Here is a 15,640-nt window from a genome sequence, read left to right as displayed (position 1 = left end):
TTCCGACCTTCGATTTCCATCAAAATCTCGGCCCGGGGAGCATTGACAGGTGTATAATTCTCGTACCTCCCCGGGTACGTCCGAGGCCGCGGTGGGGACCTTGGTCGAGGTGGGGTCCTCCGTTGAGGTTGTCCCCGCTGCCGAGGCGGGCTTCTCAGTCGGGGGAGGTTCTTTTCTCGGCGGGGGGATCGGCTTCTTTGGCGGCCGCGCTCCTCGCGGCGTTTCTTCTGCCTCCTCGAGGCGGGCTCAATCGCACCCCGCCTGGAGGTGATTGCCTCCTCGGCCTTAGCATACTTCCGAGCTCGGGCCAGCATCTCGGTGAAGTCGGCCGGGAAGCTCTTCTCGATAGAGAAGAGGAATCGGTAAGAGCGAGCCCCAGTCTTTAGAGCCGACATGGTTATTGACTGGTCCAGCTCGCGAACTTCCCACGTGGCGGCGGTAAAACGGTCTAGGTACTCCTTGAGGGATTCCCTCTTCTTCTGCTTGATATCCAGGAGGGAATCCGACGTCCGCCGTTGGCGTCGGCTGGCAGCAAAATTGGTAGCAAACTGCCTGCCGAGTTGCTCGAAGGAAGATACCGTGCTCGGCTTTAGCCCAGAAAACCAAAGCCGTGTTAGATGTATGCCCTAGAAGCCAATCTGGCTGACACATTGTTAATTCTAGGGACATAATTTTGTACTTGACTATTTATTATTGAATAAATAAAAGACATCTTTTCATTCATATTAATTATGTGTCTATGAATCGTCCAAGAAATTAATAAGATGATGATGCATATTCTCAAGAGTTGAGAATTTGAGCCATGTATCATTGGTGATTAATTTCTAAATGCTCCTGATCAATGGATCATCACGAGGACGGTGATCGATCCGATCAGTGCACAGATCACTTTCCTTCTGGATGGACGAGACTTGATTCCACACTGTAGGGACACTAAAGTGATAGTGCAGGTGCTTGTTAGAGAACAAGGGTACTGAGCGTGACCAAGACAAGAAGTTACTTGGATGTCTATCCACTCGTCAGTGACTTGCTTGATGTTGCAGTAGTATGACTGGTCCTTTGACCTGCGGTGCTTCGGCTACTCACAGTGAGGTTATTGTAGTTTGACTACACGTATACATGGTCTCTAGTCATATGGGTCCTTGTAGTGTAGATTGGCTGCAGTAAGTTCACTGTAGGAGTAGGGTATGCACTTACATGGAATCTATCGACCTTGATAGAAGAGGAGTGATCCTATGTGATTTGTTAGACTGAGTTCTAAGACCTTAGCCAGGGCAGTAATATAAAGTGGAGAAAGAGTTTTCCACTAACGAACTCGAGTCGAATAAATCTTGACATATGACAGACGAAGGGGTTTGACGAGTTATCTATGACCTCCGTCCTGTAGGGATCCATGATAGTAGGACTGTATCACACGATAACTGCACCTAGAGGTTCATCATTCTATTCTACTGGGTAGCCACTACATGCTGCTAGGTGTCACTGGTGGATGGTGGGACTCACAGGGATTATCTCGATGATCGATAAACCCTAATGAGTAGAGTTGGAATCGTTCCAATCCATTGAAAGGAGTTTTCAATGATATTGTAATAGAGATCATAATATATCTCACTACCAGTCAGAGTAGAGCCTATGGAGTCACACACACTAGAAGTAATGACCGATCCGATGGTTGAATCGTGATTAGGAATCACAAGTAATCAATTCGATTGATAATAAGCTGAAGAAGAAACAAAGAGAATTAATTAATTGGACTTAAAATAAGAGTCCTACTTGGAGTAGGATTCCTAGAGTCCTAATTGGATTAGGACTAGGAATCCTACTTGGACTGAGATTCCTACTTGGACTGGGATTCCTACTTGGATTGGGAATCCTATTTGGAGTAGGACTGGGATTCCTACTTGGAGTAGGATTCCTACAATCCTAATTAGATTAGGAGTTTTGAATTAAATTTGGATTCCTACTTGGAGTAGGATTCCTAGAGTCCTAATCGGATTAGGACTTCGAATTCAAATTAGAGTCCTAATTGGATTAGGACTAGAATTAAACAAGTCCTAATTGGATTAGGATTTCTTAAGTCCTAATTAATTATTAATCTAATGAATCAACATGACTCCTAATTGGATTAGGATTGAAGAGTTCAATTGAGTCATGGTTCATTCAAGTTCTAATTGGATTAGGACTAGCATAGATTGAACCCAATTGATTCATGATTTGGACTAAACCAAATAGGAGCCCTAGATGCCTTTATAAGGCTTTGAAAGGAGGTGCCCTAATGATAAATGAAGCCCTCCTCCTCTCCATCACGTGGCCACCCTCCTCTCCTCTCTTTTCAGCCACCAACAACAAAGGGAAGAAAAGGATCTTGGTGTCCTCCTTCTTCCTCCACCGTTTGGTTCCAACGCAAGGAAGAAAAAGAAGGCTGCAGGGCTTCGTTCCTCTTCTTCTCTTCATCCTTCTTCTTCCTCCTCCCAAGCACAATCAAGGATTGATTGAAAGGGAGGATATCAGCCATCAAAGTTATCTCTGCAAGGGAGCTAGCACCCTGGGGAGATAGAAAGCTTGGATTGGTTTTCTGCTTCGTGTGGATACCCATAGAGGCCGGGCACTTGAACGGCTTCAAGCGAACCTTCATCCTAAACCACGATCATCAGTTTGCGGTGATCATCTACCCGTACAAAGGTGAAGATCTGATCTTCTAATGCTATTTAAAAGTTTTTAATCCTTATCTAGCTACGAACGGTTTTTAAACAACGTTCATGCGATGAACGGTTGATCCCGCACATGCCTCTTCCGCTGCATCTGAATTGTTTGAATTTTCTGCGGCATGGGCGGGTTTCCAACAGTGGTATCAGAGCCTAGGCTTCGTAGATTAAGGTAAGGATTAATTATTAATAGGCTTATTAGATCTGAAAATTGAAAGATTATGCATGCTGAAAATTTTCTGCATGCAGATTTTTTCTAGGGTGCTGATTTTTGCATGCTGATTTTTATGTGATAAGATGATGATTCTAATTGCATTGTTAATGAGATTACAAAGTTTGGAATCATGATTAGCATGATCAGCAACCTATGTCATGAGACAATAATCAGTTAGTTTTCAGATCTGAAAATTATAATTGCTGCATGTGGTGATGATCATAGGATTCAAACCCTTTTGGTATTAAATGTAAAGACCTGCGATGTGATCTGCAATGTCATGTAATTTTTCAGATGCTTGCATGCATCTTATTTGATGTTTTGAGAGGCCTGCGTGCCTCCTAAAAGAAGATGTAATTTATTATTATTTTTATTTTATATTTGGTTGTATTTCTGTGATGTGATGTACGTCAACGATCAAGTTGAAGACAAGGCATGAGATGAACAGGGGTCTAAGCGGTTGATGGCGATTGGATCAAGAGTTGATCAAGGATCGAATCAAGGAGGCTTAGAGCCAATTCAAGAGTTGAAGACCAGTTGATCGATTGACGTGCATGTGCTTGTAATACGACCTAACTAGAATCCATGATCATCACCTATTTAAAGTTTAGCTTTAATTATTGCTGCGATTATAACTGCCTGCAATGTGCCGTTTGCATGTGATGTGAATGAGAGTCGGATAGATAGGTTTACATGTGATGTTGCAAACCCAATTGAGACCTAAATTAAAACCTCCTCAATCAAGTCGAGAGTGAACCGACATGAGCGAGTCATATTAGATTAATTGATCTAATTGGTGTCTAGAAAAGCATGAAAGGTGGTTACTTAATTAGGACCTTACTCTCTGAGTAAGGGGAGCCTCCCACCTGCTTACCTGGCCAATTGTTCGATTACCTCTTATGAAGAGCTCAAGTTGCAAACACTAAAACCTGATTAACCAATATTAAGTCAATAGGTCTTCCACCGTAGTAGAGCTGCTAAGGCCTTTCTGATGTTGATTTGTCTCGGCTGGATACAGTGGTCAAGTTGCATCGGGGGGCTGGACCTCTCTATAGACATGAGATGTTGTAGGGTAAAGGTGGGGTTGGGCATCAATAACTGTTAGGTGAGGACCCAATGACGACTTTATTCCTACGGTTATACGGTGGGTCTGACTTAACTAAGAAATGAGACCAATAACTGTTAGGTGAGGTTTTCATGGCTTAGAGACCAAGTTACACTGCAACATGCTTCGGAAGCATTGTACAAGAGTTGTACATTCATCAATCTATGTGTCACCAATAACTGTTAGGTGAGGTGGCATGTAAATCGGTGGGATCGCAGTACCCACTATAAACCCTAGTCGTGTGGGATTTCCGTTTTCCTACCAGGGGAGTGTGAGGAATTCGAGAAAATAGTGGGAGTTACATTTGTTCTAAAAGACCTTAGAACAGATTAGGATCAAGTACAAAAGTCTAACTAGAATCTTTACTCTCTGAGGATTATAAAGTCAGCTTCTAGACTCTTAACTCATATCCTATAGAACAACCGTTTGACCAAACTCAATTATAAAGATTGGCTCAGCAAATTTCAAAAACAAAAAAAAAATCGTTTTGAATTATGAGAAATTCGGGTACATGCTAGACCATGGAATCTCCGTGTTACCAATCCGTCCGATCACTGATCAGTGTAAGACGCTTGTTAAGTGGACGAACAATGACAATAAAGTTAGGTGCTGTACAATGGCATCCATGTCCAATGCATTACAATGCCAGCATGAGAACATGAAGACTGTCAGGGACATATTAAATCACCTGCAAGAGTTGTATGGTGATCAGAATCATGCAGCTCGGTTTGAAGTATCCAAGAGGCTCTTCAAAGCCAAGATGCACGATGGGCAGTATGTCCATGATCATGGTTTGACCATGATAAAGGACTTAAAGAAGCTTGAGAAGCTCGGCATGACCATGCACAAAGAACTGCAAATGGATTTGATCCCGTAATCCCTTCTAGCTTCATATGAACAATTTATAGTAAATTACCATATGAACAAGATTGTATGCACCAAAACAGAATTGTTAAAAAAATTGGTAACTACCTTAGGGACGTTGAAGAGTTCAAGGGGCATCATTCTCACTGTTGAGTTGATTTCTACTTCCAAGAGAGAGTCTATTTGGAAGAAGAAAAAGCCTGCAAAGAAACAGAAGACCGAGAAAATGCCAAATGAGGAAGTTCCAAGAAAAGGCCAATTGCAAGGAAAAATGTTTCCATTGCATCATGGACGGCCATTGGAAGAGGAACTGTCCTACATACATGGGAAAGCATAAAGAACATAAAGGGTGACAGACCTTCAGAAGGTATGTCAGAAATGCTCAGGATACTTAGGGACTGTTACCTATTGCTAGCAGAAATTTGATTTCTGTATTTTATTTAGCACAAAAAGATTTTTATTTGAAAATTAAATTGATTCAACATGGTTTTTTGATTGACAGTCTCTATCACATACATATGGATGTATCTGTGAATATATCTGAGCAAACAGTGATACCATAGGATCTAATAGATCCAAAAAATGAGATAAATCTAAAGTATTTGTGGCACCTCAGGCTTGGCCATATAGGAGAAGATAGAATAAACAAATTGGAGAAACATGAGCTTTTAGGCTCATTGACTTTCGAGTCATATTTGATTTGTGAATTCTGCCTTCAAGGAAAGATGGCCAAATTATCCTTTGTAGGACACAGGGAGGTCCACTGAAATACTTACCCTAGTACACACTGATGTGTGTGGCCCATTCGATGTGCAGGCTAGGGGTTGTAATTTTTTACTTCATTTTATCGATGATTACTCATGGTATGGATATGTGTATGAGACACAAATATGAAACTTTTGAAAGGTTCAAAGAGTTTAAATATGAAGTAGAAAAACATATAGAAAAACTCACTAAGGTTCTTCGATCAGATCGAAGAGGTAAATATCTTAGTGGAGAGTTCCGTGATTATCTCAAGGAGAATGGTATAGTTTTATAATAGACTCCTCCTGGTACACCTCAGTTCAACGGAGTGTCGGAGAGGAGGAATCGGACTCTATTGGATATGGTCTGATCCATGATGAGCTTCACTGATTTACCCTTATTTCTTTAGATAGATGCCCTATTTTTAGCTATTTACTTATTGAATAGAATTTCTTTTAAAGTCCGTTCCTACCACACCATATGAGATATGACATGGTAAGAAGCCGAGTCTTGGTCATCTCAAGATTTGGGGATGTCCGGCCCACGTCAAGCGACAACAGGCGGACAAGTTAAAGGATAGGACAATTAATGCTCGTTTTATTGAATATCCTGAAAGAGTTATTAGGATACGATTTTTTCATCCCAAAGGATCACAAAGTGTTTGTGAGACGCCATGCTATCTTCATGAAAATAGTTTATTCTTGATAGAGGCAGTGGGAGGAAAATTGAGCTTGAAGAGAAAGTCTCTGAAAAGCAACGAGTCATGGATCCTATCGAACCCATTAATACAGAGCCAGTACACGATGTCCCTCAACCACCTCGCAGATCAAGTAGGGTCTCCCATCCTCCCGATAGATACTTAGGTATACTAGAAGAGGATATCGAGGAAATGTTCCTAGTGGGAGATAGGGATCACACGCAGGATCCCAAAACCTACGACGAGGCGATATCTGATATCGATTCCGAGAAATGGTTGGAAGCTATGAAGTCAGAGTTAGACTCCATGCATTCCAACCAAGTCCGGACCTTAGTAGATCCACCAGAAGGTATTGTACCTATTGGATGCAAATGGATCTACAAAAGGAAGATAGGTTCGGATGGAGAGGTAGAGACCTATAAGGCAAAGCTTGTGGCGAAAGGGTATAGTCAGCGCGAGGGCATTGACTATCAGGAGACCTTTTCACCTGTAGCCATGCTGAAATCCATCCGAACATTGCTTGCCATTGCAGCATTTCATGATTATGAAATCTGGCAGATGGATATGAAAACAGCTTTTCTGAATGGATATCTTGATGAAGACATCTATATGGAACAGCCTTTGGGTTTCACTTCCAGTGATAGAGATCACAAGGTCTGCAAGCTGCAAAAGTCCATCTATGGACTAAAGCAAGCATCTCGGAGTTGGAACACTCGTTTCGATGACGCAATCAAAAACGTTTGATTTCATCAAAAACGAAGAGGAACCATGTGTTTACAAAAGGGTTAGTGGGAGTGCTGTTGTATTTCTCGTACTGTACGTGGACGACATCCTCCTGATAGGGAATGATATTCCCATGCTAACCTCGGTCAAGGTCAGGTTGTCAAAAAGGTTCTCCATGAAAGACCTTGGGGAAGCATCCTATATTTTGGAAATAAAGGTCTATAGAGATAGATCTAAAAGGATGCTTGGCCTATCACAGAAGATGTACATAGAGGAAGTGTTGAAAAGATTCAGCATGGAAAACTCTAAAAGGGGTGTCTTATCCCTAAGGCATGGAATTAATCTCTCCAAGAAGATGTGCCCCAACACATCTGAAGAGATTCAACGCATGAGCAAGATCCCCTATGCATCAGCAATAGGGAGCCTCATGTATGCCATGCTATGTACATGACTTGATATAGTACATGCTGTGAGTGTCACGAGCATATGTCAATCAGATCCAGGCAAAAAGCACTGGATAGCTGTGAAGAACAGTCTTAAGTACTTGAGAAGAACTAAGGACATGTTCTTGGTCTTTAGAAGAAGATTAGAGTTGAAGGTAGAAGGATGCACACATATTGATGATAGAAAGTCTACATCAAGATATGTGCAATGGTGGTTCAGTAAGTTGGAAGAGTTCCAAACAACCAATCATTATAGATTCTACCTTAGAAGCTGAATGTTAAAGCCGTATCTAAGGGTGCAGTGGAAACCTTCTAGTTAAAAGTTCATTGCAGAGTTAGGTGTAATGTCATTAGATGTCATAACACTTTACTGCGATAACATTGGCACCATAGCACTAGCTATGGAGCCAAGGTCTCATCAGAAGTCCAAGCACATAGAGCGGCGCTTCCACCTCATACGCGACTATATTGAGAAGAAATATGTAGAGGTGCAGAGAGTAGAATCCGCGGATAACATGGCAGACCCGTTCACTAAGCAGCTAAGTCAGCAAAAGACTGAAGCCCACCTTGAGAAGATGGGGCTTAGATATATGACTGATTGGCTTTAGTGCAAGTGGGAGATTGTTAGATGTATGCCCTAGAAGCCAATCTGGCTGACACATTGTTAATTCTAGGGACATAATTTTGTACTTGACTATTTATTATTGAATAAATAAAAGGCATCTTTTCATTCATATTAATTATGTGTCTATGAATCGTCCAAGAAATTAATAAGATGATGATGCATATTCTCAAGAGTTGAGAATTTGAGCCATGTATCATTGGTGATTAATTTCTAAATGCTCCTGATCAATGGATCATCACGAGGACGGTGATCGATCCGATCAGTGCACAGATCACTTTTCTTCTGGATGGACGAGACTTGAGTCCACAGTGTAGGGACACTAAAGTGATAGTGCAGGTGCTTGTTAGAGAACAAGGGTACTGAGCGTAACCAAGACAAGAAGTCACTTGGATGTCTATCCACTCGTCAGTGACGTGCTTGATGTTGCAGTAGTATGACTTGTCCTTTGACCTGCGGTGCTTCGGCTACTCACAGTGAGGTTATTGTAGTTTGACTACACGTATACATGGTCTCTAGTCATATGGGTCCTTGTAGTATAGATTGGCTGTAGTAAGTTCACTGTAGGAGTAGGGTATGCACTTACATGGAATCTATCGACCTTGATAGAAGAGGAGTGATCCTATGTGATTTGTTAGACTGAGTTCTAAGACCTTGGCCAGGGCAGTAATATAAAGTGGAGAAAGAGTTTTCCACTAACGAACTCGAGTCGAATAAATCTTGACATATGACAGACGAAGGGGTTTGACGAGTTATCCATGACCTCCGTCCTGTAGGGATCCATGATAGTAGGACTGTATCACACGATAACTGCACCTAGAGGTTCATCATTCTATTCTACTGGGTAGCCACTACATGCTGCTAGGTGTCACTGGTGGATGGTGGGACTCACAGGGATTATCTCGATGATCGATAAACCCTAATGAGTAGAGTTGGAATCGTTCCAATCCATTGAAAGGAGTTTTCAATGATATTGTGATAGAGATCATAATATATCTCACTACCAGTCAGAGTAGAACCTATGGAGTCACACACACTAGAAGTAATGACCGATCCGATGGTTGAATCGTGATTAGGAATCACAAGTAATCAATTCGATTGATAATAAGCTGAAGAAGAAACAAAGAGAATTAATTAATTGGACTTAAAATAAGAGTCCTACTTGGAGTAGGATTCCTAGAGTCCTAATTGGATTAGGACTAGGAATCCTACTTGGACTGAGATTCCTACTTGGACTGGGATTCCTACTTGGACTGGAAATCCTATTTGGAGTAGGACTGGGATTCCTACTTGGAGTAGGATTCCTACAATCCTAATTAGATTAGGAGTTTTGAATTAAATTTGGATTCCTACTTGGAGTAGGATTCCTAGAGTCCTAATCGGATTAGGACTTCGAATTCAAATTAGAGTCCTAATTGGATTAGGATTAGAATTAAACAAGTCCTAATTGGATTAGGATTTCTTAAGTCCTAATTAATTATTAATCTAATGAATCAACATGACTCCTAATTGGATTAGGATTGAAGAGTTCAATTGAGTCATGGTTCATTCAAGTTCTAATTGGATTAGGACTAGCATAGATTGAACCCAATTGATTCATGATTTGGACTAAACCAAATAGGAGCCCTAGATGCCTTTATAAGGCTTTGAAAGGAGGTGCCCTAATGATAAGTGAAGCCCTCCTCCTCTCCATCACGTGGCCACCCTCCTCTCCTCTCTTTTCAGCCACCAACAACAAAGGGAAGAAAAGGATCTTGGTGGCCTCCTTCTTCCTGCACCGTTTGGTTCCAACGCAAGGAAGAAAAAGAAGGCTGCTGGGCTTCGTTCCTCTTCTTCTCTTCATCCTTCTTCTTCCTCCTCCCAAGCACAATCAAGGATTGATTGAAAGGGAGGATATCAGCCATCAAAGTTATCTCTGCAAGGGAGCTAGCACCCCGGGGAGATAGAAAGCTTGGATTGGTTTTCTGCTTCGTGTGGATACCCGTAGAGGCCGGGCACTTGAACGGCTTCAAGCGAACCTTCATCCTAAACCACGATCATCAGTTTGCGGTGATCATCTACCCGCACAAAGGTGAAGATCTGATCTTCTAATGCTATTTAAAAGTTTTTAATCCTTATCTATCTACGAACGGTTTTTTAAACAACGTTCATGCGATGAACGGTTGATCCCGCACATGCCTCTTCCGCTGCATCTGAATTTTTTGAATTTTCTGCGGCATGGGCGGATTTCCAACAAGCCGAGCCGTCCCTCGGAGAGTTGCCGGGAAGGCCTTACAAAGTACGGCCTTCGAGGATCCTTGTAGGGCCATGAGAGCTCGGTAGCTCTCCAAGTGGTCGAGGGGATCGGTGATTCCGTTGTAGGACTTCACTTGAGGCATCTTGAACCTCGCGGGGACCGGCTCATCCTCGATCTGGCAGGAGAAGGGGGACTTGGTGGTGAATTCGAAATCCCCCTCTTGTCTTGCCTTCTTGCTGTGGAGCGCTTCGATCTGACGCTCCAAGTGCTCGACTTTCCTGTCGAGCTCCCCAACCCGTGGAATCGTCACCGTGGTTTGCTCCGGCTCACGGTGGTCTGGGGCTGATTCGGCTTCAGAGGGTTGGGGTCTTCTGTTGAGACCTTCTCCCGGCAGCTCTCTCTGGGGGGAGGCCCGCCCCTCATTGTTGGCCCTGGAGGAGCCATGAAGATTCTGGCCTGGGAGCATCGGGCCGTCGGGAGGAAACTCCGGCAAGACCTGGGCCTGCTGGGGGAGCGTTGGTAAGGCCTCCTCGCGCCGCAAGCCTTGAACGGCAGCGGCCAGGGCCTGGACTTGCTGCACCAGAGCATTGAATTGCTCCGGCTGGACCTGAGGAACCGGGTCAGCTGGAGTAGGCGAATTCTGGACGGAGTGTCCAGGACTCTGCGAGGGACGCCGGGAGATATTGGAGGCTCCCTTACTTCTCAACTTCATGATCGTGACTCGGTCCCTTCCTCTAGCGCCAACTGTTGCTGGAAATTGGACCCGGAGGCGATTGTCGGTCGAGGAGGGGGAGCGGCGGTGGACACAGGAGAGTGGCGGTCCGTCGGCGGGCGGCGTCCTCCGTCGGGGTGCCTGCAGAAAAGCCGGTGGCCGGGTTTTCCGGCGCCGGCCCTCCGATGCTTAAGTCAGAGGGGGGCAATTTGTGTTCAAAGGAGAAAGAGGAGAACAGTATTTTTCGAGTTTTCTGTGTCCCCCCCTTTGAGAAGCAAGGGTTCCCTTTTATAGGGGGTCGGTTTACCTGTGATGTGATGGAGCGAGACCGTCGTACGGCTCGGCATGTTGCTTGGACTGGCAAACGATCGGGTGAATCATTGCATTGATGTCGGAAATGAGGCCGTCGTACGATCCGAGCTGGCACGCGATCGGGTGAATCATTGCATTGGTGTCGGAGGTGAGGCCGAGATCAGAGACTTATCACGGTTGACTGGACTCCGCTGAGCTGATTTGCCGTGGAGAGCCGTAGGTCCGTAGATAATAGGAGCCATGCGCATTAATTGTTGAGTAAGCCGGAGATTCGCATTAATTGTTGAGTAAGCCGGAGATTTGCATTAATTGTTGAGTAAGCTGGAGATTCGCATTAATTGTTGAGTGAACTAGGGGTTTGCAGAGGTCATGCGTAATAAATGCTGGGGCAGTGGCAGGATATGGCCCTCGGCCGGACCTCGGAGGGGTACGGCCGTAGTAGGTGGTCGACAAGGACAGACCTCTAGGGTCGAAAATTCTCGAGGTCGGAGGTTCTGAGGTCAGACGTTTCGAGCTCGGACGCCGACCTCAGTTGTCCAAGGTCGGCAGCTAAGCGGCCTTTTAAAGGCGGGGTTACTATATTGCTGGGGGGGAAAACCGTATTCCCCCAACACTACCCATATTCACTTGTCGTTTGACTCTCACCTCTATAAGTTCTTGTTTTGACAAATGCAACATCCTTAGATTAGTTCTCGTCCCAATATGAAGTGTGTTAGTGAAACATAGAAATGCACATGTCAAGTCATAAAACTGTAAAATATATTTTATCATAGTGATCATAGTCATCAATCTTCTCTTGGTTGTTTTTGACATAGGGCACACTAGGGCTTCTATTTTCTTCACTTCACCTTTTAAACAAGCTATAGAGATGCAAATATTCTGAAGGATTATAACCATTTACATATATTTTTGGCTGATCTAATCAATGGCCCACTTACTTTAATTAGTAGAGTGTATGACTCTATGTTTGTTTTCTTTTTCTATTTACTTGAATAAATATGCTTGCTTCAAAAATCACAATGCTTACCTTATATCGGAGGATGCACACAATTTTATTTATTACAATAGAAAATAAATATTTTTTCTTTAAAAATCACAATCTCAGGATTCAGTAAACTATTTATTTTCAGCTTATTACAACGCATAATAACAAAGTACTACCTTATCTCAAAACTAGTTAGCAAACACAACAATCATAGACATAGCCTAAATACATCACGAACATCTATACAAGGTTGCTTTGCTTCCATTCTACTGTCCTTTCTTTGCTTTCATTGCTTTCAAAGGCTTCAACTGCCACCCGTCATCAAATAACTCCAGTATAGGATCCCATTGTTCCTCCTCCCTACTTTCTTGTGATTGAGACACCACCATCTTCCCTTCATCAACTCCAAAACCATCTTTCTTTTCATGTCCTTTTCCTTCATCCACTATCTCCATCCTCTCCAAAATCTCCACGATCTCCTTACAACTTCTTTCCACCTCCCTTATATCCTTCTCCATCATCTTAGCTCTTCGGTCTTCCTTGGCCTTATGCATCCTCTCCTCCATCTCTCTTTCCTCATATAGGTTTCCATCATCCCAATTCTGTTGCTCGTAGCACTTGATATCGACCACGATCTCTGTCTCCTCACTTGAATCCAAATCTGTCTTCATATTAACTGATTTTTTAAACTTTGCCAAGGCATAATTCAATAGTGGTAGTTGGCAGACTAGCATAAGAAGTCCATCAATTGTGTCGTCGAGCATCTTTGGGAGGGATTTTGCATGGAACTCTAGCTCATCAATTTTTGCAAAGATAGGCATGAGTGGGGGAAAGATGGATATGATGATATCTTCCATGGCCAGGATTTGGTCATCAATGAAAGCAAGGATCAACAGCCATAGGTGCTCCAAAGGATGAAGTATAGGTCTCGCCATGGATGCCACTACCCAAGCAAGTGAGCCTATCGGACCATTGAGGCCTTCAATTTGTCGGTAGGTCTTGTGGAGTATGGTTATAAGGGCACCTACATAACTGGTCAGCAGTCGTGGTCTTTGGTTTGCCGTGGAAGTTTTTGAAGAGCCCTGTTAGATATATTGTTCAGACTAGACGGAAAAGAACATGCTTCAAAACTAGGTTTGAAGTTGCACCCAAAAAAAGTCATGTTTGAAATGTCTATTAGATTATAAGGTTGTAATGGCTTTTATCATCATTTTGGAATCTCCAGTTACGTTATATTATCATTAGAAAATAAAATTAAATTTAAGTAGTAGCTTTTTTTTTTTTTTGGGGGGGGGGGGGGGGGGGGGGGGGTGATGGTGGCCATTATTTTACCATTTTTCTATTACAATGGTTGCTACATAATGTGATAAACAAGTTGTGTGTGATATATTGTTGCTAGTCTAAATAAAATGCTGTTTTTAAATTCGAATATCCATGAAAATTGATTAAATAATATTTTATTTATTATTATTTTTAGTAAACAAAGGCAAATATTGTTGTTATCTTTCCACTCTTCTTCCAACATGATGAGAAGTTGGTTATCATCACATTCTATATATATTTTATTTCCAAATATGCAATCTATTTAGCAAATAACTATTATTATTTTTTTGTTATGAACAGTGGTTTTGGAGAGATCCATTATTTGGTGACACTAGGCTTCGTTAAAACCTTGCTTCAAAGTAAGCATTATTTGTCTCAAATTTATAAGTAAGCAATATCTATCTCAAATTTTTCAAAGTCGTATCATCATGGTTAGAATATCTCCATTATTAGCATTAAAATAGCCATATCATGCAACATCTGTTGATGACTATAGGTATAATAAGACATAAATTTATATTAAGCCAAAAAGGTGATAAAGTTATTACATATTACTCTATTTTGGTTGTAATTAACAATGGTCATGGCAAATGAAAACTTATAACAATGCCACAAAGCCATTATAATCAAATATTACTAATATATTTTGCACATGAATAACATTATGTATGGTTAGAAATTTTGTATATGTTTAAAATATGCATATGTGCAATCTAAAACATGCATATATTTCCTCATTGCTAGGTAAATTCTTCAAATAGAAAGAATCAGCTCATACCAAAAAGGAAAGAAAAAGAAAGTATCGTCTTCATATGATTTACCCCTTTGTACCCTCAAATATTTAATAAAGGCCTTGTTATTCTTTCATCACCTTTAAAGTGAAAATAGTATATACATTGGCATAAACTTTCATCAGGTATATAGTTTATTCATCTCAAAACTATTTCTAATTAAAGGTGAAGCAGTGATTGTACTTGTTAATTTCCAACCTAAAAGGACTTAGATTACAATCACAAAAATGATGCATCATGACTACGCTGGTGCCACATGCAACCTTCGTCATTTGAACTCTGTGCTCTCAATATAGATTTGGTGTTCCGCAACCCATTTCAAGCGTGCAGACACACATGTAGTTTTAATATTATGAAGCAGAATTTATATCCAACAATCTCCTTTCCTCAAAAAACATATCCAATAATCCCTAATTATCATTTCTTTTGACATGAATCAACGTAATGGCTAGTTTTCCCCCAATGTACAGCCCCCAATATACAGCGAGAGGGAAAAACAGAAAAAGAAAAGAAAGAGATCATCTTTATAAGTGTAACTATCAGATCACACAAAGACAATTGGTAAAATATGTAATTTAGAAATAAAAATAGAAAGAAAACAACGATGCCACCATCTAAAAAATTTGGAAGATCTAGTTGCTAACAAGATCTATTAGAAAGGAGAAGAATTCTATAGTTTTATCAGATCACGCAAAGACAATTGGTGATATAAGTAGTTTAGAAAAAAAGAGACAAAGTAAACAATAATCCTATCATTTCAAGGAATTTGGAAGATCTAGTTGTAACAAGATCTATTAGAAAGCAGAAGAATGCTATAGTTTTATCAGAAAATATTTCTTACCATAACTTCAGGATCCCTTCCAACTTTTATTCAATGAATTTCTTAAACACCATACAACCTTGACTTGTTAGAAGCTGTGCAAATATAAAATCCGCTAATTATTATTCACATTCCCTATACAGACAAAAGAGGTAACAGAGAAATATCATCTTACATCTTTTCTCTTTACCTGTTGTTGTCTATCAATTGACCTTAAGATCTCCTGCTGGCTCTCGAGGAGGATCGAATAGTAGAAGGTTGTTTAGTATCTTTAGTTGTGATTAATTTCTTCGTATATAAAAAAGGAAAAAAATTGTTTTAGAGGGGTCTCGAAAGAGGAGAGA

At 41.5% G+C, this 15,640-nt stretch overlaps 1 protein-coding gene across 1 annotated transcript; it reads right to left on the bottom strand.

Moving 5' to 3' along the window:
* Positions 1 to 12,427: 12,427 nt before the first annotated feature.
* Positions 12,428 to 15,395, bottom strand: LOC103698718. The gene is made up of 2 exons (XM_008780765.3): positions 15,318 to 15,395; positions 12,428 to 13,444 (listed from the first exon to the last, which is right to left on the bottom strand). The coding sequence occupies exons 1-2, from the start codon at positions 15,318 to 15,320 to the stop codon at positions 12,629 to 12,631; spliced, it is 819 nt and encodes a 272-aa protein (XP_008778987.2). The 5' UTR covers positions 15,321 to 15,395; the 3' UTR covers positions 12,428 to 12,628.
* Positions 15,396 to 15,640: the final 245 nt, after the last annotated feature.

This window comes from Phoenix dactylifera, chromosome 9, assembly GCF_009389715.1.
Source record: "Phoenix dactylifera cultivar Barhee BC4 chromosome 9, palm_55x_up_171113_PBpolish2nd_filt_p, whole genome shotgun sequence".
NCBI lineage: Eukaryota > Viridiplantae > Streptophyta > Magnoliopsida > Arecales > Arecaceae > Phoenix > Phoenix dactylifera.
Note: the sequence above shows the minus strand (reverse complement) of the source record. Positions and strands in the feature narration are given on the sequence as shown.